The sequence below is a fragment of the Cetorhinus maximus genome, chromosome 11 (assembly GCF_964194155.1).
Source record: "Cetorhinus maximus chromosome 11, sCetMax3.hap1.1, whole genome shotgun sequence".
Classification (NCBI taxonomy): Eukaryota; Metazoa; Chordata; class Chondrichthyes; order Lamniformes; family Cetorhinidae; genus Cetorhinus; species Cetorhinus maximus.
Window position 1 is genome coordinate 72,729,318 of NC_135889.1, and position 26,625 is coordinate 72,755,942.

A 26,625-nucleotide genomic window follows, 5' to 3' on the forward strand; every position below is an offset into this window, starting at 1 on the left:
CAATATTCCAGCAATAGTACTGAAGATTTGTGCTCCAGAACTTGCCGCACCCCTAGCCAAGCTGTTCCAGTACAGCTACAGCACTGGCATCTACTCGGCTATGTGGAAAATTGCCCAGGTATGTCCTGTACACAAAAAGCAGGACAAATCCAACCTAGCCAATTACTGCTCCATCAGTCTATTCTTGATCATTAGTAAAGTAATGGAAGAGGTCATCAACAGTGCTATTAAGTGGCACTTGCTTAGCAATAGCCTGCTCACTGATGCCCAGTTTGGGCTCCGCCAGGGCCACTCAGCTTCTGACCTCAGTACAGCCTTGGTTCAAACATGGATAAAAGAGCTGAACTCCCTAGACGAGGTGAGAGCGACTGCCCTTGACATCAAGGTCGCATTTGACCGAGTATGGCATCAAGGAGCCCTAGCAAATCTGGAGTCAATTGGAATCAGGGGGAAAACTCTCCATTGATTGGAGTCATACCTAGCACAAGGGAAGCTGGTTGTGGTTGTTGGAGATCAGTCATCTCAATTCCAGGACATCACTGCAGGAGTTCCACAGGATAGTGTCCTCAGCGCAACCATCTTCAGCTGCTTCATCAATGACCTTCCTTCCATCATAAGGTCAGAAATGGGGATGTTCGCTGATGATTGCACAATGTCCAGCACCATTCGCAGTCCATGTCCAAATGCAGCAAAGTCTGGACAATATCCAGGCTTGGGCTGACAAATGGCAAGTAACATTCGCGCCACACAAGTGCCAAGCAATGACCATCTCCAACAAGAGTGAACCTAAACACCACCCCTTGTCGTTCAATGGAATTACCATCACTGAATCCCCCACTATCATTGACCATTGACCAGAAACTGAACTGGACTAGCCATATAAATACTGCGGCTACACTAGCAGGTCAGAGGCTAGGGGTTCTGTGATGAGTAACCCACCTCTTGATTCCCCAAAGCCTGCCCACCATCTACAAGGCACAAGCCAGGAGTGGGATGGAATACTCACCACTTACCTGGATGCATGCAGCCCCCACAAGAAGCTCGACACCATCCAGGACAAAGCAGCCTGCTTGATTGGCAACCCATCCAAAGACATTCACTCCCTCCACCACCAACACACAGTAGCAGCAGTGTGTACCATCTACAAGATGCACCCCAGGAATTCACCAAGGCTCCTTAGACAGCACCTTCCAAACCCACGATCACTACCACCTAGAAGGACATGGGCTGCAGATAGATGGCAACCTGTAACTAATGGAGTGCCACAGGGATCAGTGCTGGGGCCGCAATTACTTACAATATATATTAATTACTTGGATGAGGGAAGTGAATCTACTATCACCAAGTTTGCGGATGACACAAAAATAGGTGGGAAAGCAAGTGGTGAGGATGACACAAAGAGTCTATAGAGGGATATATTCAGGTTAAAGTGAGTGGGCAAAAACATGGCAGATTGAATGTAATGTGGGAAAATATGAGGTTATGCACTTTGGCAGGAAGAATAAAGGAGCTGAATATTACTTAAATGGAGAAAGACTGAAGAAAGCTGCAGCACAGAGGGATTTGGGGGTCCTTGTGCATGAATCCCAATAAGTTAGCGTAGAAGTTCAGCAGGTAATAGGGAAGGCAAATAGAATGTTGGCCTTTATTTCAAAGGGGATGGAGTATAAAAATCAGGAAGTCTTGCTAAAACTATACAAAGCACTAGTTAGATCACACCTAGAATACTGTGAACAGTTTTGGTCCCCTTATCTAAGGAAAGATATACTGGCATTGGAGGCAGCCTAGAGAAGGTTCACTGGGTTGATCCCAGGTATGGAGGGATTTTCTTATGAGGAGAGGTTGAGTAGGTTGGGCCTCTACTCATTGGAGTTTAGAAGAATGAGAGACGACCTTATAAGATTATTAGGGGCTTGACAGGGTAGATGCTGAGAGGTTGTGGGTGAATCCAGTACCAGATGGCATAATCTCAGAGTGTTAGGTCTCCCATTTAAGACAGAGATGAGGAGGAATTTCTTCTCTCAGAGGGTTGTTAATCTGTGGAATTCTTTACCTCAGAGCGCTGTCGAGGCTAGGTCGTTAAGTATATTCAAGGCTGAGAGAGAAAGATTTTTAATCAGTAAGGGAATCAAGGGTTATGGGGAAAAGGCAGGAAAGTGGAGTTGAGGATTGTCAGATCAGCCATGATCTCATTGAATGGCGGAGCAGACTTGATGGTCTGAATGGACTACTTCTGCTCCTATGTCTTATGGGAACACCACCGCCTGCAAGTACCCCTCCAAGCCACTCACCATCCTGACTTGGAAATATATCTCCGTTCCTTCACTGTTGCTGGGTTAAAATCCTGGAATACCCTCTCTAACAGCACTGTGGATGTACCTATACCACATGGACTGCAGCGGTTTAAGAAAACAGCTCACCACTACCTTCCCAAGGGCAACTAAGGATGGGCAATAAATGCTGGCCCAGCCAGCGACGCCCACATCCCATGATAAATGATGAAAGGTATCGTTGACAGTACTGTCAAACAGCACTTTCTCAGCAATAACCTCTAACTGATGATCAGTTTGGATTCTGCCAGGGCCAATCAGGTCCAGACTTAATTACAGCCTTAGTCCAAACATGGACAAAAGAGCTGAATTCCAGAGGTAGGAGTGATTACCTTTGACATCAAGGCAGCATTTGACCAAGTATAGCATCAGGGAGCCCTGGTAAAATTGCAGCCAATGGTATTTAGGGAGAAAACACTCCTCTGGTTGGTTGGAGTCATACTTACCACAAAAGATGATAGTTGTGGAGGCCAATCATCTCAGCCCCAGGACATCACTGCAGAAATTTCTCAGGATAGTCTCCTAGGTCCAACCATTTTCAGCTGCTTTATCAATGACCTTCCCTCCATCATGAGGTCAGAAGTGGGTATGTTCACTGATGATTGCACAGTTTTCGGTATCATTCGCAACGCCTCAGACACTGAAGCTGTCTGTTCCCAAATGCAGCAAGACCCAGACAATGTCAGGCTTGGGCTGAGTTGTGGCATAGATATTACTTGCTACAGAAGTGCCAGGCAATAACCAGCAAAAGAGAATCTAACCATCTTTCCTTGACATTCAATGGCATTACCATCGCTGAATCCCCCACTTTCAACATCCTGGGGCTTACCATTGACAAGAAAGTGAACTGGATCAGCCTTTTATATATTGTGGCTACAAGAACAGGTCAGAGACTGGAAATTCTATAGTAAGTAACTCACTTCTTGACTCCCCAAAGTCTGTCTACTATCTTCAAGGCACGAGTGAGGAGTGATGGATTACTCTCTACTTGCCTGGATGAGTATGGCTCTAACAACATTGCAGAAGCTCGCTACCATCCAAGACGAAGCAGCCCACTTTATCAGCACCCCATCCACCCCCTTAAACATTCAATCCCTCCACCGCTAGCACACAGTGGCAGCAATGTGTACCACATACAAGATGTATTGCAGCTACTCACCAAGGTTCCTTCAACAACATCTCTCAAACCCATGATCTCTACTTTCAAGAAAAACAAGGGCAGCAAACATATGGGAATGCTGCTACCTGCAAGTTCCCCTCCAAATCATGCATTGGAGATGATACTAAGCTACCTGGACACGAGTGTCTTATGTGCAGCTAGCAGCAGCTGCCTCCTAGAGAAACTGCCATGAGAATAGGGTACCTCAGTCCTATGAGCCTTTTGTATAATGAACAACCAGTCTGGCAGTGTTAATTCTCAGGTTTCACCTAGGTAAAGCTCCATGCATTCTGGGAAAGTGCAATGTCAGAAAAGAATATGTTAGCTTGTACTTATTTTGGAGTTTGTATTGTTGGAAAATGTGCGTAATACTCAGCTGTCCATGGGAATTGGAGAAGTTCAGAAAAGAGTGCGCTGATTTTTTTGGTTATTATTGAATTAGAGAATACGAGGCTTGATGTGTTGTTTTGTTTCAAGATGAAGATTAGATTGAAAGATTTATCATTTATTTGAAAATGGAGAGAAAGGGCTATGGAAATGGTAACAAAGGTGGGTTTTATTAAAGTTGAGAATTAAGTGATCACTTTTGCTCTGATGTCAGTTGAAGAGTCATGGTCATCCAGAACTCCGCTCCATGTAATCCTGCCGTCCAAACAGCCAAGGCCTCCTCCTGTGAAATGTCCTTATGCCAACTTTTTTGTAAGGTGAAGTTCTGTCAGAAAGCCTGCATGCAAAGGAGCATGGAGGAGTTGCCACCAGCTTTGCACAGGGCTTTGAACAGAGCTTGAAGCCCATCCTTTTCAACGTGAAAGCACTGGCCAACTCCATTACACACTTCCTGAGCTAACTATGATGCAGCATATGATGGCTGATGTCTCAATTTCCATTGCAGCAGAAGCAGAGCCAACCAGTGTCTGGGTGCTACCATGCACGCTCACGCTGGTCTCATGCAAGTTCAGGCAGCTAACATCATGGCTGCGGATACCAGTGTTTGAATGTGCTTGCAGGATGGTGAAACAGTCCAGCAATATGTGCTCCAACAGATTACTAGGATTGCCTAGGCAATGCCATGGGTGAGTAGTTCTCTGGAGCATGAACCTAACTGCGTTCATCCTCTCACCACTGCCATTCTGTTAGTGCCTTTGCTGTTGCCTCCCAGCAAGCCAGTCCAGACTGCTGCCACCCATACCAAGGTGGTGCAGTCCAAAGCTAGGCCTTTTATGCCCAGAGCTGCTTGAGATTGCCCTCCAAGGCCATTTGCAGTCTCCTCCACTGAAAGTCAGCAGCTTTCCACTACCTATGTTCCAGCCACTGGGGTAGCAGCTCGAGGAGCACTGGTTGGGAAAAAGATACACAACACAGGCACTAAGCAAATGCACAAGGGTGATTAGTTGATGTTATGCTTAGAGCCCAATGTGATTTATATACCTGGTTTGGATTGTTGATTCTGTGTTGCCTTTATTTTTGCATTGTGGCCAAGCAACTACTATGATGGTCAGTAACAGAAGGAAGGGAAGATGTGGAACTGTTGGTGAATGGGAATTTGGGGTTGACTTACTGGTATCACAGCCAGATAAATTGCTCATTGACTACTCAACCAAAAAGCGACTGTATAGGTTGGCTCCTGCTCTGCTCCTCATGCTCTTTAGCTGCTTGCGTATGGCAGGCGGGGGGAACTATATGGTGGGAAGGCCAAAAATCAGTTCATGTCGTCATGAAACCAGTTAGCCATCATCTGCTCCGCCCATTAATGGCAGGCCGCCTTTCCCACTGTCCAACATCAGGAATGTAATTTCAATGCATTTGCATCTCATCGCCTTGCCTGCCTACCGGAATCATCCCCCCATGTCAAATTTACCTCCCACATCGGCATGACTTCAGAACAACGTGATTCACAACAGCATTTAAAAGACTTGCACCTGGTGAGGTGAACTTTGAGGGGAGCTCAGAGGTGAGTCCACACTAACGTTGCGCAGCGCTCATGAGGGTCACCCATTCAACTTCAAGGAAGAGGCACCGCACATTCAGGCGAGGGCACAGGCAAGTTGCTTTTTCCTGGCTGGCTAACATTGTGGTGCTGGGGCAAAGGCTGCACTGCGGTTGGGTTGAGGATAGTGGAGCAAGGCAGTACAGCCTGATGATAGTGCACAAACACATGTGGGGGGGCATGGGGGAGGGAAGCAGCCACACACTGGGGAAATCTTTTGTAAAGTGAATATTCTTCTGCAGCTGAGACAGTTCAGGCGCAGCTACATTGATTTGCTTGGAGTCGGGCCTCTAGCTTCTCTGCCCAATCAAGCAACGCAGAGGTAAGAAAGTGCCACCAAAAGCTCCAGAGCTTTCACCCCTCAGGCACAGACTGCAAATTAATGAGCGTTTTAGTAGACTGCAGAACAATTGAACAATTGGGCACGTTGTACAATCTCCTTGTGAAAGGTGGCCATGGAGCAGTCACTGGTGGAAGCGCTCACAGACCCTTGCAATGTCTTCATTCAGGTTTGGACCAGCAACCATTATGGTTCAAGCTAATAGCACAGCCTTGCAGTGCAGGTTAGGAGAATGCCTGCGCCTGAGCTGAGAGCACAGCATGCAGTCCAGTGGCCGAAGCTGCCGCCATTTGGTCAGGTGGAATGGGGTGGATGTGGCTGGGGTTTCGGGCAGCCATGCAGCGCACTAAACTCTGGCCATCCAAGTGGTGACCAGTACTCTCCAGCATGCGCTAAGAGCTGCACATGTAACCATGAGAGGTTGCTAGGAGACCAATGCTAACCCATGCGTTTCTCATCCTGCAGGTGGAGTACATCAGGAGCATGGAGCCTGGCAACCTAGTTATATGCTGCATGGTTTACAGGGAGCGGAGATAAAGGAGAAGAGAGCAATGGAGGTACTTGGCTGGGCAGAGGGAGGAGCAGCACCCTCTAGAAGAAGGGGCGGCTGGGGCTCCTGCGTACACCACTGAAGAGCGACAGCGAGCTATCGCGGGTCAGTACTCAGTACTCAGCTAGACCCTGAGTCTACAGACAGCACCTGTCATTTCTGCAGATGACTGAGAACCTGTGTCATCGAAGACTGCGCATGTCCAGGAAACTGGTCAGTCACATATGCCACTTGCTGTAGGACCTGGTGCCACGGGGACATGGAGGGCATCCACTGCCAGCAGCCGTGAAAGTGACTGTGGCGCTCACTTTTTATGCCAGTGTTTCCTTCCAGGGCTCCAGAGGTGATCTCTGCGGGATCTTGAAAGCCTCCACCCACAAGTGTATCCAGGAGGTCACGGATGCCATATTCAGAAAGGCACGCACATTTATGCATTTCGCTCAAGATCAGACAAGCCAGGAAGCAAAAGCACAGAGACATGCGCAGATCTCTGGTTTTCCACATGTACAGGGTGGAAAATGCACTCAACTGCACTCACGTGGCTTTTAGATCTCCGTGGCAACAAGCAGTGCGGTATGTGGACCGCAAGGGCTTCCACTTGCTGAATGTTCAGCTGGTGTGCGACCACAACAAACACATCCTGCAGGTCTGCGCACGATTCCCAGGGAGTGTGCACAACTCCTAGGTCCTCAACAGGTCTCAGATCCCTGATGTCTTCCAGGGTCCACAGAGTCTGTAGGGTTGGTTTCTTGGGGACAAAGGCTACCCACAGACAACGTGGCTGATGACACCCATGTGGCTGCCTCAGACTGCAGCAGAGAGAAGGTGCAAAGAGGCTCATGCTGCAACTCGCACATTGGTGGAACAAACCATTGGGATGTTGAAAGTGAGATTCCAGTGCCTGAACTGGTCTGGTGGAGCACTGCAATATAGTCCACAGAGGGTGTCACACATCGTTGTTGCCCGCTGAGCCCTACTTAACCTGGCACTGCAACAGGGGGAGGAGCTGCCTGAGGAGGAGTTGGAGGAGCTGCACGTCTCCTCTGATGAGGAGGACAACGATGGTGATAAGGGTGATGAGGTCCTCAAAAGTGAGGATGACGGCGATGAGGCCACTGTGTTGTCCAGACGATGAAGGCGTGCTTGGAAGGCCCTCATAGCCGCTAGTTTCGTGGAGGATGACGACGACAAACAGTGAGGAATCTCCATAGATCCTCAGATTGCATCTGTGAACATTTGACTCCTGTCTGGCTAATGGCAGCGCACATACCTTCTGTGATAAGCCTCCTATCATGGAGATGCAGCGGATGCCCATAGTCCCTATATTCCCGGAGATGATGAAGACAACATGCAGGGGGAAACCCCATAGATCCTCACATAGCTTATGTGAATGTTTGACTCTTGTCTGGCTGATGGCCCCTCCCCCGCGCTTCATCAATGGGTCATATCATGGAGATGCAGCGGAGAAACTTTCACTTCTCCAGATCCAAAGCATTCTCCATGAGCTGAACCCTTCAGGACAACACTGTCACTGGATACAGATGCTGATGGGATGGGGGGCCAGCCACACCACAAAGGTGCTGGGAGCACACAGAGAGAATGACGGAACTCTGTGCCGCCAGCCCAGGATAGTCTAGCAGTGATGACGAGCCCCATCGAGGTGCAGGCACGACTGATGTGACCAGTGACAGTGAAGGTGCATCATCAGTGTGCTGGGGAGGTTGCACAAAGCATAGGGAGGAGACCCTGGACTGAGACACCTGCCTTTATCTTGTGGAGGGACCAAGGTTTCACATCTGACTAATACAAACACTGCTCATCATAACAAGGAGCCATAGACAGGTGACATTGTTGGCAGTTTATTTACAATAGTCAAGATTATGTACAAGTGATTAACGCCCGTGCCCATGTAATTAAACTATAGCTTCTTAAGCTTCCTAACCCTGCTGCTACGTCTTGGTGGTCTCCCAACATCCACAGCGGAGGCGGAGACAGCCTGCTGACTGCTACGCCCTGCCTGTAATGACTTTGGTGGGCGTCCTCTGGAAGGCCAAGACGTGGGGGGCCCCGGCCTGCTTTCAGTCTCCTGCTGTGGGGCAGGTGCACCCCCCTCAACCTGCGAAATTGCAGCTGATGGGGTCTCAGGGAGAGGTAAGTTGGATCGACCAGACATTCCCAGAGTCACCTGGGTGGATGGCCCAGGGTGGTGAGGTGCTGATCTCCCTCCCTATGGGTCGCTGATGACCCCTGGCTGACTCCTTGAGGAGAAGGGGAAGGTGGAGTGAGATTGAGCTGCCCTGCATCCCTCTTGCGCTCAGACTGTTGGAAGCAAACTATGGTGTCAACGATGGAGTTCAGCCCACGTAGCAGTGCAGAACATATGTCCTGGACCAAGGTTTCCATGGCGGCCACCATCCTACCAATGTTGACCTCGATGCTTTGGCGTGTCTGTGTGATCACCTTGGACTGAAGGCGGACAGATTCCTCCATTGTGCCTTGCAATCTGAGGAGTGCAGCTGTCATCCCTTCCTGCTGTTCCCGTGATTGTCGCTGCAACTCCGACAACTGATTGAGGTCCAGAGGCTCATCTGACTCGGATTCAGCAGACCCCTTGCCTCCAGCAGTCTTCCGGTGCCGGCGACCTTGGATGTCCCTACCGCCGCCTGCCGTGGAACAGATTGTGTGCTGTGCTCATCAGATAGTGAACATGAGCCTGCTGTACATGTAGGTCCCAACGAGGTGTGTGTTGCTGTGCTGTTGGAGAATATATGTGAGTGCCATGACGGGTCTTCAAGGGCACTGTCCTCAGGTTCTTCACCCGAGATGCTGTTGGCGCTGGAGTCGGGGCCAAGGTTGTCTGAAGACGATATGGCAGATGTGCCTATGAGAGAAAGTGGAGCTTATTAGTGCGTAGCTGCCACAGTACACAGAACAGTGGACTCAAGTTGAGTTGCCAGAGGAATGATCTGATGCATGACCCTCACTTGGATGCTTGGCGCCGACCTCGCTGTCGCTTTAGGAATGGTCCTCTCCAGCCAGCTGTAATGTGTGGTCTTCAAAGGGAATGAGGACCTTGACGACTCCCTTTTGTTGTGCGTGATCTTGTCCTGCATAAAGACAGATGGAGATAGTGTGAGTAAAGAGCATGCCCGGCCAAATGAGAAGGATGCCCAGCCAAATGAGAAGGATGCCAGGCGTGTGTGTGTGCTGAGTGGAGCCATGGGCGGGCTGAGGCGGCGACCTCCAGAAGAGATGAGGCCAGATGAAAATGTGAGGGCATATGTGAGCGAGTGAGCGGTGATGTCCCTTGAGCTGGCAGTGATTGGTGATGCCCCTTGAGCTGGCAGTGAGTGAGATGCCAGTGAATATGTGATGCGCTTGTGAGTGGGTGAGTTGAGATTGATGGTTTATTTACCCTGGCGGCATGGATGAGATCATTGGACATTTAAGGCCCACGTAACACCCAAAAGATGGGTGCTAACCATCTATATTTTGCACCATGTGTCTTTCTCCATGTGAGATGATGGTCAGTGTCATCGCCTACAGACCATCCATTGGCATCATTTCCTTTCTTGAAAAGGTCAGAGAAGGTCATATTCTGAAGACTGAATTCATTATGATCATTTTCAGCAAATCTCACATTGGCATGCAGAATTCTTTGCAATCTATACATGCAGCAAGCAGAAACCCTTTCTTTTCAGGAAATTGAAGGGATTGACTTTAGGAGCTTGCAAAGCAGCATAAATGTTATCTACTGTACCCTTGGAACCTTGGGAGATCCAGCAACTCTGTAAAATGCTTCCTTGTTGCTGCCTTATTGCAATGCCAAACTGGATGAGCTCCTGCAAGGTGTGTTGGTCACCTAACTAATGCTTGTTTTAAAAAAAGGGATTGTTCTTGGAATGTAGGAAGTATTTATTGCCCTGTTCCTGGTTGCACCAAGGGGAGTAAGAATCAACCGTTTAATGTGGGCCTGGAGTCAAATGTAGGCCAGTGCAAGTAAGGTTTATACATTCCTGCTATGAAGGACATTTGTAAACCAGTCCAAAACTTTCCACATAGGCAACTGCCCCACCGCACTGAGTATAATCAGACAAAAATTAACACAAAGCCAAAGAAGGAGACATTAGGGTGAGCAACTAAAAGCTTGGTAAATTAGTTAAGTTTTAAGTAGTGTCTTAAAGAGGAGGTGGAGAGCATGGCAGAGTGGTTTAGAGAGGGTATTCCAGAGCTTAGGCCCTAGATGGCTAATAGCATGGCACCAAAAGTGGAATGAAGGAAGCGGGGAATGCATAAGAGCCAGTGTTGGAGGAAGGCAGAGTTATTCGAGGTTTGTATGGCTGGAGGAAGTTACAGAGAGAGGGAGAGAAAAAGCCATGGAGGAATTTGAACTCCAGGATGATTTTAAAATCAAAGATGTTCCTGAACCAGGAAACAGTGTTGGCCAGCAAGCACAGAAGTGATGGGTGAATGGGACTTCGTGTGGGTTAACAAATGGGTAAGAAAGTTTTGGATGAGCTCTGTGGAAGGGTGAAAGAAAGGAAACTGGGCAGGAGAACATTAGAGTAGAAGGTGACAAGCATGGGTGAAAGGTTTAGCAGAAAATAAGTTGAGGTAGGTATGGAATCAGGTGATGTTGCTAGGATGGAAGTAGGCAGTCTTTGTGTTGAATAGGATATGAGGTTAGAAGCTCAGCGCTCAGCTCTGGGTCAAATAGGATACAGAGGTTGCAAACCAGTTCAGCCAGAAATCAGAATGGAGTTTATGACAGGGTATAAAGCCAGTGGCCTCAGTTTCCCCAGAGTTTAATTCAAATTACCAGATTTATTGAATTCAGTTTCACAACTTGTGAGCACTTGTCATCTGGGAGGGTGATTGTTGTGGTCACTTTGACAAACAGACCACAAGAGTCTCAGGTACAGGTCACGATTGTTTATTCGAGCAATTGCAAGGGGAGAACCATCTCAGTGCAGCTTGAGTTAGCACTCTGCTAAACTACAAGTGTTCAACATATTTATACATTATTGGTCACTTACAAGAACAGTTTCCAGATTCCGATCTCATCAACATATAGGTTTACATTAAACAGACATCTCTGGTAACAGCTACATGCATCGTTTGTCCCTATTTTTCACCCAGGCAGAGACCTTCCCTATCTTGGTTGTTTTCGAACCTAAGTCTCCAGTCTAACTCCCAGGACCTTGCTCAAGATTGCAAACCCTGAGGGTGTATAAAGTTTGAGAGTGTGTAAGGTTCATCTGGTTTAACTGTTTAATTGTTGATTCACTAGTTTGTGCTGGCCTGCCTGTAGATTCTAATTTAAGTAATTCATTCTCCCTTACCATAAATTCTCATTTACTTTCTTCCCCCTAACAGTGATCTAGTTCCATAACTATAAGTTCTCATGGATACCACTATCCATGCCATATGCACCCTGGCTGATATTACAGAAATTCATTATTGCCAGGATCTTCCATGCCCACTAGTGTTGGGCGTGCTCAGTGGCGTGAATGGACAATATGGCGAGAAGGCCAAAAATCGGTTTCACAATATCGTGAAACCAGTTTGCGATTGTCCGTTCAGCCTGCCGATTGCGAGCCGCATTCCCCGCCATTGGATGTCGGGAGCATATACTCCCCCCACCCCCCCACCAGATCATCCGCCCACATCAACGGGAAAACACACAACGTGTTTCACAACAGCATATATAAGGCGTGCACTTGACAGGTTGCACTTTGCTCGGGACTTCAAGGTTTGTTTGCCTACCTTGCTTCGGTTACCACTCACAGTCATCAGGTCCAGGCTTCACAGAGAGCACCACATTGATTTTAGAGCAGTTCACGGGTAAGTCTCTACCTACCAGATCAGCCATATATGGGTGGTTTTTCAACGGCTGCAGGGCAAAGTTTTGCCTAGGGAAGGGGGAGAAGTGGCCTCAGGCAAGGGAAGAGGCTGCAGGACGAGAGCTGTACTGGGGACAGAGGGTAACCCAGGGTGTGTGTTGGGGCACATGTTGATCTGTGCAAGTGGCCTCAAGATGGTGATGCCTGAGGAGGCAATCTCCAGAGTACATGAGGCCAGAAGGACACGTGAGGGTAAGTGTGTGAGAATGGGTGGTGATGTCCCTTGAGCTGGCAGTGAGTGAGATGTCAGGGAATGTGTGATGGGCTTGAGTATGTTAGTTTAGAGTGATGAGATGGTTGCCTTACCCTGGCTGCGCGGATGAGAATATTCATCCTCTATCTGCAATGGATGACCAACTTCCTCTGTGCAACATTGGCATTGATCACCACTGCCATCACCTACCAAGCCAGAGTGAGAATGTAGCTGCCCCTCCTGCAGCCTGAACGGGGATGGAGGACATCACAGCGGGCCTCCATGGCGACGAAAAGGCGCTTGCGGACTGCAGCGTTCTTGCCTTTCGAGGCCCTGTCTTCTTTGCTGCAGTCCTAGGCTGGAAGCACTGAGCACAGCTGTATTTTAAATGTGGTGCCTGGCGTAATGAAGTGGCGAGGTGACGGTGTGGCAGGCGAATCAGAGCCTGCCCACCATTGAAACAGCATGTTTCCTGGGAATGCATAAGTAATATGGCGGGTTTGGGATGATACAGCGTGAAAACCTGCCATCGCGGCCGGCGGGTAAAATGTCATTTTACCCGCCTGCTACCACACTTAGTGCAAATCTGGGAAGATTCTGCCCTATGGCTTCTTGAGCCCTTTAAAGTTGATCATGGTCATCAAAATATTTCATTCCCCAGCACAAAATATATGATAGCACAAATCAGTATCTTAAATTGAAGTGGCATCAAACTGACCCTAAATTACGTTATGAATCTTTATAACTTTGAAATCAAACAATTTAGAAACATTTTTATTCTAAGCTATGGAATTCTATCATATACTGGTTTAGTCTATCTTCTTTGAATGTTCTAGCAGTTTTCTTACTGCGGTTGAGTATCCTTTAGCCATACATCTGAAAACTGATCACATCCAAAAACTGAATGTTTTTTTTGAACGGGCCCGAATGTGAGCCAACATGAACCTCACCAACCTTTTGCGTGGGAAACCTATGACCCGAGATGACTTTGCTTTATTAACATCCAAATTAACTGCAATGTAATATTATATTACAGGTGTAATAAGTATTAACAGGTAAGAAGTAGAATGTGTGAGAGTTGGTAAATGGAGAAACAACCTAGTATTTGTAGACTATAGCTAGCCTAGGCTCAGGCTGTTGTAATGTAAGTAGGCCTAGACCTACTGTATGTACGGTAGCTATATCACATCCGAAATCCAAAAATGTTTGAATACCAAAACGCAATCAGCCCCAAGGGTTTCTGATAAAGGATACTCGACCTGTAGACAACCTTGATAGCTGGCGGTGTGGAGACTTTGCAATTAACCTTTGGTCATGATCTGTTGCTATGCATAGTGAGAAGAGGAGATGTTCTTGCAGCCTGGAGTGGCATTCGACCACTGGTGTCTGATCCCAATTCAAAAGAAACCAAGTCGATTTCCCGAAATCATGTTGTGACTGTGACTGACAGCAGACTGGTGACTATTGCAGGTATTATTCTTTGAAGCCGATAAATATGAATTCTTGTATTAACATTGGTGAACTGCACAGCATATCTCTCTATTCCTTTCTCCCTCCTGTACTTATCTAGCTTCTCCTTAAATGATCTAATGCGTAGCATATTGGTCTTTTTTTTTTGCTCTATTGGCTACTTTGTTTTAGCTTAATTCTTTTTATGGACAAAGAAATTTTATTTTTCTTTTATAGATTGAAACATGTTTAAAGTTATAGATAAAAGGAATGCTCCTGATAACCCAATGCAAATGCAGAATTCTAGTGTATAGAATCTGCTATTTCGCCAAGCTATATATTGGTCTGAGAGTATAGCAACTCAAAATAGTTAATCTTGATACATTCTGGGGGAAAGGGTAAATATGCACAGGGTGGTATTGATGGTTCTATCGAAAACAAAGTTAGAGGAACTTAGAAAGCAAAACAGCTGAAATATGCAGAGGTGCTGACTGAGAGGAAAGATGAAAGTGATAAGTGGGAGATCTGCGAAATGAATTAGTAAGGTGTAGAGTTTTTGGGAGCATGGGCAGGGAGATTCTTCACAAAGGTGGAGAAGAGAGGAAGAGTGGCTAGAAGTAGAATGAATATTGGCGAGTGCATGAATTTTTAATTATCTTAAGAGAAAGGGTTTTAAGATGAGGAGGATGCTGCCTGATAATACCTGATGGCCTGCATGGTGAGAAAAGTAGTAATCCTGCTGTCTGTGATAAAATGGAGTTTACAAGTGTACAAATGTATTTTATAGGTGGCAAGTGGACCACTTATCGTAAAATGGCAGAAGAAACAATAAATGCTGCAGTTGAAGTTTGTAACCTGAATTTAGCAAAACCGTGCAGGACAGTTGGACTTCAACTAGAAGGATCCCATGAGTGGACACCTACTCTTTACATTACATTGGTGCAGTATTATGGTCTGGGGACTGAGGTAAGCAATGTCAAATGTTTGATGGAGCAACAATTATTTTGTTCTAAACAAAGGAGCCGCATTTGGAATGGTGAAGCATGTGAATCCATTGCTTTGATTTTTGAAGTGGGCTATTGATTTTGAAATTATAGTATCTTTATGTAACACTGAAGCTTTCCTTAAGTAGCTTAATTTGGAATTCTTGAATAATTTGATTATTCATCTATTTTAGCTGATTTAGACATCTCTGGCACTACATACTTTTAGCCAAGTTGCCATCAAATGCTATCCAACACAAAAGTTATATTCACAGAATCTTAACAGCATAGAAGGAGACCATTCAGCCCACCATGTCTGCACTGGCTCTCCAAATGAGCATTATGACCTAAAATATTCATACACAAAAACTATATTCATGTCTTTTTAATTACCTCCCATTGTACTACCTATGCTCTGGTCGACATCTCATCCTCAGACATTTTTTCTGTTAACTCTGAGGTGCTTCAGGGCTTTGTTCCTTCTTCATACCATTGACCTCCTCCAGATCGTATTCAAGCCTCCTCCCTTTTTATGCTGGTGATTCAATTCTACATTCATCAACTTTCTTCAGGTTACATGATGCCTATACACTGACCTTCCTTTGTCTCACATTAAACTGCTCAAGTAACTACACCAAAGTCTCCTCCATGGACAGGATTTTTTGAATGGCAGGGTTTTCCCACCCCACCATCAAAAATGTCAGCAGGGAATGCATCCCCGCCAATCACAGCACTGCCATGGCTGTTTGACACTCCATGGAGGGGCAGATACCTGGCAAAATGATTGCCTTATCTTTTTTTCCTTTGACTTCTGCTTCTGGGAAATGAGCCTACCTTTGGAGCAAAGGTCAGGAAAATCACCCCTACAGTGTTGAGGTATGCAGGCCATGCATAAGTCGGCCTCTTTAAATTACCACATGCTTGACATGTGCAAAAAAAATTGAGAGGGTCATGCACTTAAATAATCTCCACTACGCTCCCAAAAAAGAGGGTACATGGGTTACAAGTGTGCATGTTGATACTTATCTAGACTCAGCTCCATTTGAATATCCAGTGAGGAGGAAATTCCAGAACCACAACTCATTGGGTAGAATGTCCCAGATGCTTGCAGTGTGAATGTGAAGGAATTTTACTAACACAACACAGTTAATGCAAAAATAATAGCTGTGCATTTTAACTGATTTTTAATGATGCTATTGTTCTTTAGGTTGCTCTCCACCTTGCTTCTACTTATGGAGACAAAGCTCTTCAGGTTGCGAAGTTGGCTCAAGTTACTGGAAAGAGGTGGCCCATAGTTGGCAAACGTTTGGTGGCTGAGTTCCCATATATTGAAGCAGAGGTATGAAACAGCATTATTGTTCTGCTAATGTTATTGGTTGATGAATAGAGTTGAAATAATCTTTGTCAACTTTACAATAATTAAGAGAGAGTTCTTATTTAAAGCATGTGATATTCCGAAATGCTGAAAATCTCGATTAGTTTTGGTATTGAAGTGGCGATGTTCTGAAGTTAGGGGACCAGAAAGGAAGATGGTTGTGGTTGTTGGAGGTCAGTCATCTCAGCTTCAGGACATCACTGCAGGAGTTCCTCAGGGTAGTGTCCTCGGCCCAATATCTTCAGCTGCTTCATCAATGACATTCCTTTCACCATAAGGTCAGAAGTGGGGATGTCCGCTGATGATTACACAATGTTCAGCACCATTTGCGACCGCTCAGATACTGAAGCAGTCCATTTCAAATGCAGCAAGACCTGGACAACATCCAGGCTTGGGCTGACAAGTGGCAAGTAACATTCATGTCACACAAGTGCCAGGTAATGACCATCTCCAACAGAAAAGAATCCAAGCATCACCCCTTGACATTCAATGGCATTACCATCACTGAATCCCCCACTACCAACACCCTGGGAGCTACTATTGACCAGAAACTGAACTGGATTAGCCATATAAACACTGTGGCTACAAGAGCAGGTCTGAGGTTAGGAATCCTGCGGCGAGTAACTCACCTCCTGACTCCCCAAACCTTATCCACAATATACAAGGGACAAATCAGGAGTGTGATGGAATACTCTCCACTTGCCTGGACGAGTGTAGCTCCAACACCACTCAAGAAGCTTGACACCATCCAGGACAAAGCAGCCCGCTTGATTGGCGCCCCATCCACAAACATTCACCCCCTCTACCACACCATCTACAAGGAACTCACTCTCTCCTCCTCCCTTTTATTGAGAATCCGGTTTCCATATAACAAACACTGCTCTGAACTCGTACACTGTTACACTGTTGTCTGATCCCACTGTGATCTCTAGCACCTGAGGAACTAACTGAAGGAGGGCCACACACATAAAGAGATTACAAGGAAGGATGAGAAGGCTGTATTGCCTGCTAGGTAGAGGTTTAAGGACATCTCCTCTGAGCTGAAGAGGAACTTGGTGTGGGAGGGGAAGGATCCAGTAGTCATGGTGATTGTGTGTACCAATGATAAAGAAATGACTAAGAAAGGCTCTACTGAGAGATTCAGAGTAGCTAGGAGCTGAATTAAAAGACAGAAACACAAAGGTAATAATAAGATCAAAGAGTTGAATGGGTGGCTCAGAGATTGGTGTGAAAGAAATGGGTTTTGATTCATGAGACACTGGTAGCAGTACTGGGGAAGGAGGGAGCTATAACGTTGGAATGGACTTCACCTGAACTGTGGTGGGACCAGTGTCCTGGTGAGTTCTATAACTAGGGTTGTAGAGAGGGCTTTAAACTAAATAGTTAGGGGTTGGGTGGGGGTGGGGGTGTTCACCTGAGGAAAGATTTGGAAAGTTACAGAGAAAGGACAAGGCAATAGTGCAGGGTAGCAGTACATATAATGATAACTAGAGTGAGACGGCTGGTCACTCTTGAGATTATTAATGAGTGTTCTAAGTACAAAATTTAAAGTTTTCTACCTTTGACCACAAAAATGGTGATCCTGCAGGGTGTGGTTCTGCAGGCAAAGTGGGACAGTTTATTTTTAGGGCACCTTTTCTAGCCCCCTCCCTATTTGAGGTGAGCAGAGTGTACCCTGTAGAGGATTTCTCAATCACAGATGCTGCTGCCAAAGAACCTTCTGTCCCAACACAAGTGTCCAACAATCTTCATGGATCTGTCGTCTGTGTGCAGATTCTTGATTAGAGATCACAGCCCTGTCCTGCTCACCAATTCTCCATCGCCACAGAACTTGGCAAATGGACCTTGGTAGATGCCTGAACGTGAATTTGTTTAACATGGGGACCTGGGACAATGTCGTTGTCCATATGATCTTAACGGGTTGATGGTCTGATTTCGGTAACATGTTGAACCATGATGACCTTGACCATCTTGCTACTTGCTACACCCTTCTTCCACCTTTGCAGCTGGCGAGACGAACAGGCTTCCTTTGCCTGTTTTGCCATTGGGGACTTTTTAAACCGCACTTTGTCTGAGAGCCCCCCATGCCTCATAACCTGCTGCCAGAAGTGGCCCTGTCAGGAGCAAGATGCTCCCGACAGCATCACACAAGGGATTGTCAGAGAGCTAGATCCTCTCTACCATTTCAAGCTGCCGATCCACGGAGGAGGTGTAACGATTAGAGTGGATACAGGGGAACCAGTAGATGTAGTATGCTTGGATTCCAAAAGGCATTTGATAAGGTGCTGCACAAAGGGTTAATACATAAGATAAGAGCTCATGTTGTTGGGGGTGATATATTAGCATGGATAGAGGGCGCGTAGCAGAGAGTAGGGATAAATAGGGCATTTTCAAGTTGACAGACTGCACTAGTGGAGTGCCACATGCATCAGTGCTGAGGCCTCAGCTATTTACAGTCTATATTAATGACTTAGACAAGGGGACAGAGAATAATGTATCTAAGTTTGCTGATGATACAAAACTAGGTGGGAATGCAGGCTGTGAGGAGGACACAAAGATGTGGGGAAGGGATAAAGACAGGTTAAGTGAGTGAGCAACAAGGTGGCCGATAGAGTATAATGTGGGTAAGTGTGAAGTTATTTACAAGATTCAAGAATAGAAAAATAGAATATTTTTTGAAAGGCATGAAACTAGTAAATGTTGATGTTTGGAGAGACATGGGTGACTCGTACAAGGAACACCAAAAGATTAGAGTGCAGGTGTAGAAAACCACGACCATAGATCTCGGCACATAAGTTGACCTGACATATAAGACAAACCCATTTTTTGGCCCCAAAATTCATATCTTTGCAAATAATCGGCCTATAAGTTGACCCCACCTTTTGAGCTACAACATGCTATACCAGCATTCGTAGTCAGCCTCAATTTTTCACCTCACAAATGGATGTTTTACTTACCAGTACCTTATAACTGGGTGCAAGGGGTCAAGCAGGTGATATGGGCTGTGTTGCCAAGATGCACGGGAGCTTAAGACACACTGTCACAGAGCAGACCCTGCCTGGCGAACAACAAAGATGGTGACCACCCCACCCTCGCCGGTGGTTCATTTTTATATTTGTTGTATAAGTCGATCCTCATTTTTAGACAGATTTTTCAAAGCTTCAAAAGCTGACTTATACACCATCATCTGTAGTATAGGAAAGCAAATGGCATATTGGCCTTTATTGCAAGAGGATTGGAGCACAAGAATAAAGAAGTCTTGCTAAAATTATACAGGGCTTTGGTGAGACCCCACCTGAAATACTGTGTACAATTTTGGTCTTCATATTTAAGGAAGGATATACTTCTATTGGAGGCAGAACAGCGAAGGTTTACTAGATTGGTCCCTGGGATGAGAGGGTTGCCTATGAGAGGCTGAGTAAAATGGGCCTGTATTCACTGCAGTTTAGAGGAATGAGAAGTGATCTCATTGAAACATTCTTAATTATGAAGAGCTTGATAGGGTAGATACAGAGACATTGTTTCCCCTGGCTGGGGAATCTAGAAGACAGTTCCAGGATAAGGGACCGATCATTTAGGACTGACATGAGGAGAAATTTATTCAGCCAGAGGGTTTTGAATCTTTGGAATTCTCTTACTCAGAGGGTTATGGATGCACTATATTTCAATATATTTAAGGTTGAGATAGATTTTTTGGTCTCTCAGGGAATCAAGGGATATGGAGAGCAGGTGGGAAAGTGGAACTGAAGCCCATGATCAGCTATGATCCTATTGAATGGCAGAGCAGGCTTGATGGGCTGTATGGTCTTCTCCCTCTCCTATTCCTTGTGTTCTTAAAGAGCAGCTGGTGTGCCTTGGCTGTTCTGGTGCAATTGCTAAACATCCTGCTTCACTGGAGGCTCACAGTGGTGGCAGTCTCAGTCACCTCCCTCAACAAAATGTTTATTTTCTTGGCAAGTTTGCAGATTTGAGTCCAAACAGACCATCGCCCCCTCTGTTCCTCAATTGCGAGGACATGTAAGTCCGGTTCTGTCAAGTTCGATGCTGGATTCTTCAATCTGACTGCCATCCTTTTCACCCAAGTTATTTTCTTCCTTCAGCCACTGTCTCTTTATAGCCTGTTACTGCACCAGGTCTAAGTGAAAATTTTTCACCCTCACCCCCCCCCCCCCCTACTGCCCCCCCACCCCAAACCCCAGCCCACAACTCTAGGTGTGTTCCAATCCTCCTCTCCTCATCCCCTACTTGCAGCTGAATTCCAGCCCGTACACTAATTCCTCCAATCCACCCAGCAATGCACTGCAGGGGCTCCCGCCCACCAGATTTTGAAGTCTTCAGCTGATTGACAGATGAAGCTGAGAAAAAAACATTTTGGTTTTATTACCGCTGAAATATATTTTAAAAATTCTGTGCATCTTCTGTAGGTGAGGTATGCTGTGAATGAGTACGCATGTACAGCTATTGACATCATCGCCCGCCGTACACGTCTCGCATTCGTGAATGTGCAGGCTGCTGAAGAGGCACTTCCACGTATTGTGGAAATAATGGCCGCAGAATTGAACTGGAGTGAGAAGCGAATGCAGGTAATCTACTTGGGTTTTTTTTAAAATAAATTCCATTTTAATAGATGACTCTCTGTAGCTAAATGAAATTTTGATAATTTCAGGTGACACCCTGCAGGATTCCTTTGCACTGTTCCTTCATTATTTACTGCGAGCTGAATATAATAAATGCATCTGCACAGACCAAACATCTGCCCTTCTTAGTATTTGCTTTAAAGGAGACCCTGTTTTATTGAATGAATTATAATGAGATAGCTTATATCAATATACTTCTAATAACAGTTTTTATTTTATTCAAAATGTGTCTAATCCATTGAATCAGATGATCTGAGTGGGATTTCGGTATGGAATGCAGCAATTAGGAATTTACTGACTAGGTTTTTTTCTTTGAAGTGGAATTATTTTATATGGAAATAACAATTCCATGATTTGCAGGAAGAAGCTTTTTTTAATAGATTTGTGTCTTTACAAATTACCCTGTAGCCGGAGGATTTTTATTGGAAAACAAACCAAGGAAATATAGATGTCTTGGTGAATTAATGACCATTTGTAGTTCTATTCTCTCACATAATATTGCTCATCAAATAGGCCTTGTTTAAGTTCATTCAGTTTATTCTCTATCTGTAATTTTTAAACAGCTACTCTGCTTTTATCACTGTTAACTACGCATTAAATTGCACTGTGGATTTTAAACAGATGCTTGATTGCATTGTGTAGATTGCTTTTATTAGAATTGTTAATAATGTAAAGTAATAAATATAACTTCTAACTTTTTGCCATAATTTAAGTCTTATTAACATTATTATATATTTAATTCCTAACTCTCTGAGCCTGATTCTTATTGCATATATTTAGGATGAATTGAAGGCTGTTCAGCAGTTTCTGTACCACGAAATGGGCTACAAGACTCGATCTGATCAACTAACAAACACAGAAATAAATCTGTTACCTTCAGATGTGGATAGGTGAAAAAAATCATTTTCTTTACTTTTTCCGTTTTTCCTCCACACCCTCTCTCTTTACCTCTTCCAGATTTTTTCAAATCCTTTATTGCTTCAAATTGGTAAAATTGCTTTTCCAGGTACACAAAAAGGTTTCAGAAATTTGATGAGGATCAGAAGGGTTTTATCACAATGATTGATGTTCAGCGTGTGTTAGAGGTAAAATAGTTCTTTACTGCTACAGGTGTCCTTAGTTCGTCTGACTATTTAAAAACAGAATTATTTACAGGAGACTGTAGAAGCAGTCCATATTTAATTATTTGTTTCAGCACAATTTTAACTGCTGTGTTTTTAGTTTTCTATTTGTTAAATAACAAAATTATGTGAACCTTCAAACTGTTATTACAGACCTCTTGTAATAAATACTTAGCCACAGTGGAAACACTTACCACTGGCAGAAAAGCCCAAACAACAATGAGATATACCCTTTATATTTACTGCAAAGTAGCTTTTATGAGTGTGTAATAATAATGAATTTCTAAATCCTAAACTATTTGATTTTTGTTTGTCTTTCATATAGAGCATTGGTTATCAGGTGGATGAACAGACTCTCCATGAAATGTTACACGAAGTTGATGTAAACAAGAATGGGCAGGTAGAACTAATTGAGTTCTTGCAGGTCGGTATCTATCTTTTCCATCAGCTTTAAAGGGAATGATGGTGTAATTTGGAAATAATTTAAATTGTTTAGATTATTCACTAAGATTCCTTCTTTGAATAAAGAGGACTGTTCAGTCTGTTGGCAGTAATTTAATTTGTGTGTAAGATAAAATTGAGGTTCTTGATCTGCTTATTTAACTTTGTCCCCAAGAGCGTTTGAGTTTATTTTTCCCCTGAAAGTTGAGTTTGTTTTTGTAGATCTTGTCCTGGGTAGGTATTTCAAATAACTGCCAGGTCTTTCCTCTATGGTGACAGTGATGAATGCAGAACATGAGATAAATTAATGCTAGGGATTTTGGTCAATGTCAGGTCTTTCTTCGCTGTGTCAAGTTAAACAAACAAGATCAAGGCAAAGGAAATGGTAATTGTCCTTCCTGAGATGAGCTGTAGATAACTGCATTGTGGTAGCAGATTGCAGATTTTTTTTACATTCTTTGTCTGCCATGACTATTGTTTAATAAATGTTTATTTGAATGTAATGACAGTGATCTCAAATGTGTAAATAAACTGTTTTAATTTATTTACTCTGCCAGGCAGTAATACAGATTGTAGAATGTAATAATTAAACTGTAGTTTCAATAAATAGAAATTGATGTGTATAGCCATGTGATGATATCCATGTGTTAAAATCAGAGGAATTTTAATGCTCAGTGTAAACATTAGGCATTAATTATATCTCCAATTCCAATACTAATTTAATTTTAATGGCCAAAAAAAATCATGTGCTCAACACCAGGAGTGCAGAATTAGAATATTTGACTTTGTATCTCCTTGTCGATGATGAGATTTAGCGGTTGATATTTAATTTCACTAAATGAATGTCCTCCAGCAATACAAAAGGTGTGATGCCATGATTATAGTCATTTTAATACATACTTGTTTTGTACAAAAATACTACAACCACATTCAGAACAGAGAAACTATACAAATAATGGAAATATATGAATTAGTTACAGTGAGAAAACTACTGATTACAAACCATGCCTAACAATGCAGAAAGCCATCTAAGACTAGATATTTCCATGTAGTGATATGCCCATTGTGGAACTTCACTGTATTTAGCAACTTTAAATGCTTTTTTGGTGATTCAGAGCTTTTACTCTGAGGGGGGAAAATGACTTGTTTAAATTGCTTATGTACAGCTCTATTAAACAAACTAATACTGAATACTCTACAATGCTGGGAGAAAATAAAATTCGCCTGGTGTGGTTTGAGGAAGAAATGGACCATATCAGTGTAAATCCATATTTGGTAGCGTTTGACTCCTCTTTTGAAATTGAAGACTCATTCAGTAGGACAGCAAGTATGAGTAGGGAATTTCTCTGTGAAAAAGATCAAACAACTATTTCAGCAACAGTTTTTAGGAGATTTACAAACATACAAGTAGAAATCATGTCCATGTCCTTTAACCAGAGTAAAATGCTCTTACTAAAACACCACTGTTTGTTCGAACCCAGATCTTTATACAACAGTGAAAAAATGAGGGTAATATTCACCTTCATCATCTGGGTGGTATTCTGGCGGAGTGAATGCCCAGCTTGATGCACTGAATCAGATTACTGGCCACCTGGTGAAAGTGGAAATTACCCCAGTATCAATGGTTGCCATGTTACAGAACATGCTGCCTCGTTGAAAGTGAGCAGCATGTTCTGTTATATGATGCTGCTGATTTTGATGTGGGTCTTTCATGCCATCTTCAGTTTCACAACTGCAAATGCCCTTTCTGGCCTTTATTGTAATCGGGATGGAATATAAAAGTCGGGAAGTCATGCAAAAACTGTACAGAGCATTGGTGAGACTGCACCTGGAGTAGTGTGTAAAGTTTTGGTCTCTTTACCTAAGGAGGGATATACTTGCATTGGAAGCAATTCAGAGAAGGTTCATTAGGCTGATTGCTTGGATGACAGAGTTGTCTTATGAAGAAAGGTTAAGCATGTTAGGTCTGCACTCATTGGAGTTGAGCAGAATAAGAGGTGATCTCATTGAAACATATATGATTTTGAGGGGGCTTGCCAGGGTAGACGCTGACAGGATCTTTCCCCTGTTCGAGAAACCTAGAACTAGGGGGCATTGTTTAAAAATAAGACATCTCTCATTTAAGTCGGAGATGAGGAGGAATTCCTTCTCTGAGGTGGTCATTAGTCTTTGGAACACTCCTCCAGAGAGAGCACTGTAAGCTGGGTCATTGAATATATTCATGGCTGAGTTACAGATTTTTAATCTACAAGGGAGTTGAATGTTATGGGGGGCAGGCAGGAAAGTGGAGTTAAGGCCAAAATCAGATCAGCCATGATCTTATTGGATGGTGGAGGAAGCTTGATAGGCAAAATGGCCTACTCCTACTGCTATTTCTTATGAACTTATGAACTAATTGGGCAGGGTAACAATACAGCTTGAAATATTGTATTCTTGCCAAGATGATGTGTGTACAATAGAACCACATTGCATAATTTATCCATTGATAAGTTAACAAACAATATGATCAATACAAATTTCTTTAAAAAGGTTTCCTTCAATTGCTTTTCTTTCTAGTTGATGAGTGCAATCCGAAAAGGTTCAGTATCTGGAAGCAGATTGGCTATTTTGATGAAATCTGCGGAAGAGAATCTGATTAGAGGAAATGCTATTCCTGTGCACCGCAGTGGAGGAGGCTTGTGAGTCTTGCTCACTAAATGCAGTATTGGCCAAAAGGGAAAACAAGATTTCCAGTTGTTGATGCGACTGCAGGCACAAAACTTGATGCTGCAGGACTTTTATTTTGCACTGTTTGAGCTTTACTCCTGTTGAACTTAGTAGATGCATGAAATTCTGTATCTTCCTTCTCAAAATCTTTTCTTCGACCATTGTGCTTCACAACAATCTGATTGTTGCATTATATTAGTAAATTATTCAAATATAACATATCTTTATATCTTGTGTAAATTTTGATAACTAAAGTAATTGTAAAATCTTTTGTATTTCACCTATTGAGATTAATGCAAAACAGAATAATGGATCAAAGTACAACATTTATCCTCCATCCTGCTTGGGAAGAGGGAGAGTAATTTTATCTGTCTATGCCAAAAGTGGTAAATGTAAAGTAACTCAAAAACATATGAATGATTTTCATGTTTTATGGGCAGTGTCTCTGGTAGATAAGTCTTTTGCATTATGCTGTCTGGAAGATATAGTTTTTATTTGATACAACCCACTTTTATTTTCCATTCAACTGCTCATCTATTACTCAAACCCAATGGCTTCAAATACTTTATATTGCAATCAAAGGCTTTGCCAGTGACTTATTCTCTCACCCCATAATAGAGCTTATCAAAGAAGAACGTACTGATGTTATTCATATGCCCATCTACAAATCTGCAAATACTTGTACTTTCCTTTAATAAAACTTTGATTAGCTTTGATGCGAATATAATGAGTAATTGTACTTTTCATCAGGTTTAATAATAGGTTTGCTGGCGGTCACATTTTTCTGACTGTTTGGGCCAGATTTTCACTATTGGCTCAGGAATTGAAAGTCGGGCCACCTCCTGATGTTGCATTCCCGAGGTCTGAGTGAACCTGCACACACATGTTATTTTCAGCCTGTGAAATCAGGGGCCGGCTGAAGTTGGGGCTGCTGCATCCCGTTGTAGACCTGGGGTGGGAACAGAGGCGGGTGGATGCTGAGGCCGGCATTTTAGAAGGCCCACTTCCGCTTACTGGCACATCAACTCAGTTCTGTGGATGATTGTTGGGCCCCCTAGCCCTCACCCCTCACTATCCATTCCCCATGCCCCCTTCATATTTTCTATCCCCACCTATACCATCTCATATCTCTCATGCCCCCTCCATTTCCACCGTTGACAAACCTCATAAATTTTATAATAACACTGGGAAGTCTTTGAAATGCTCATGAAATAAAAAAACATACATTCAAACTCCACGTGAAAGAATTTCTCCTGTTGTAATCTTATAAAAACTGTTAGTCAAACACAGGCATTGACGGTCCCCTCAAAAAAACCCTTTGCTTTGAAATGCTCATAAATCTGTCAAAATAAACAAACAAGCATTCAAAACCTCTTAAACCACTTCAATCCTATTAGCTGTTTATAAAACTGTCAATCAAATAAAGCTGTCAGTCCTCTTCACAGCAGTGT

At 44.0% G+C, this 26,625-nt stretch overlaps 1 protein-coding gene across 1 annotated transcript in view; it reads left to right on the forward strand.

Moving 5' to 3' along the window:
- gpd2 (glycerol-3-phosphate dehydrogenase 2 (mitochondrial)) overlaps positions 1 to 25,901 on the forward strand; it is a 180,798-nt gene extending 154,897 nt beyond the window's left edge. The window contains exons 10-17 of the mRNA XM_078552201.1: positions 13,798 to 13,932; positions 14,699 to 14,877; positions 16,102 to 16,233; positions 20,694 to 20,852; positions 21,687 to 21,796; positions 21,913 to 21,991; positions 22,353 to 22,451; positions 25,025 to 25,901. Of these exons, the coding sequence (XP_078408327.1) occupies positions 13,798 to 13,932; positions 14,699 to 14,877; positions 16,102 to 16,233; positions 20,694 to 20,852; positions 21,687 to 21,796; positions 21,913 to 21,991; positions 22,353 to 22,451; positions 25,025 to 25,150 (1,019 nt within the window). The 3' untranslated portion in view covers positions 25,151 to 25,901. The remainder of the gene's footprint in view (positions 1 to 13,797; positions 13,933 to 14,698; positions 14,878 to 16,101; positions 16,234 to 20,693; positions 20,853 to 21,686; positions 21,797 to 21,912; positions 21,992 to 22,352; positions 22,452 to 25,024) is intronic.
- The last annotated feature ends 724 nt before the right edge of the window (positions 25,902 to 26,625 follow it).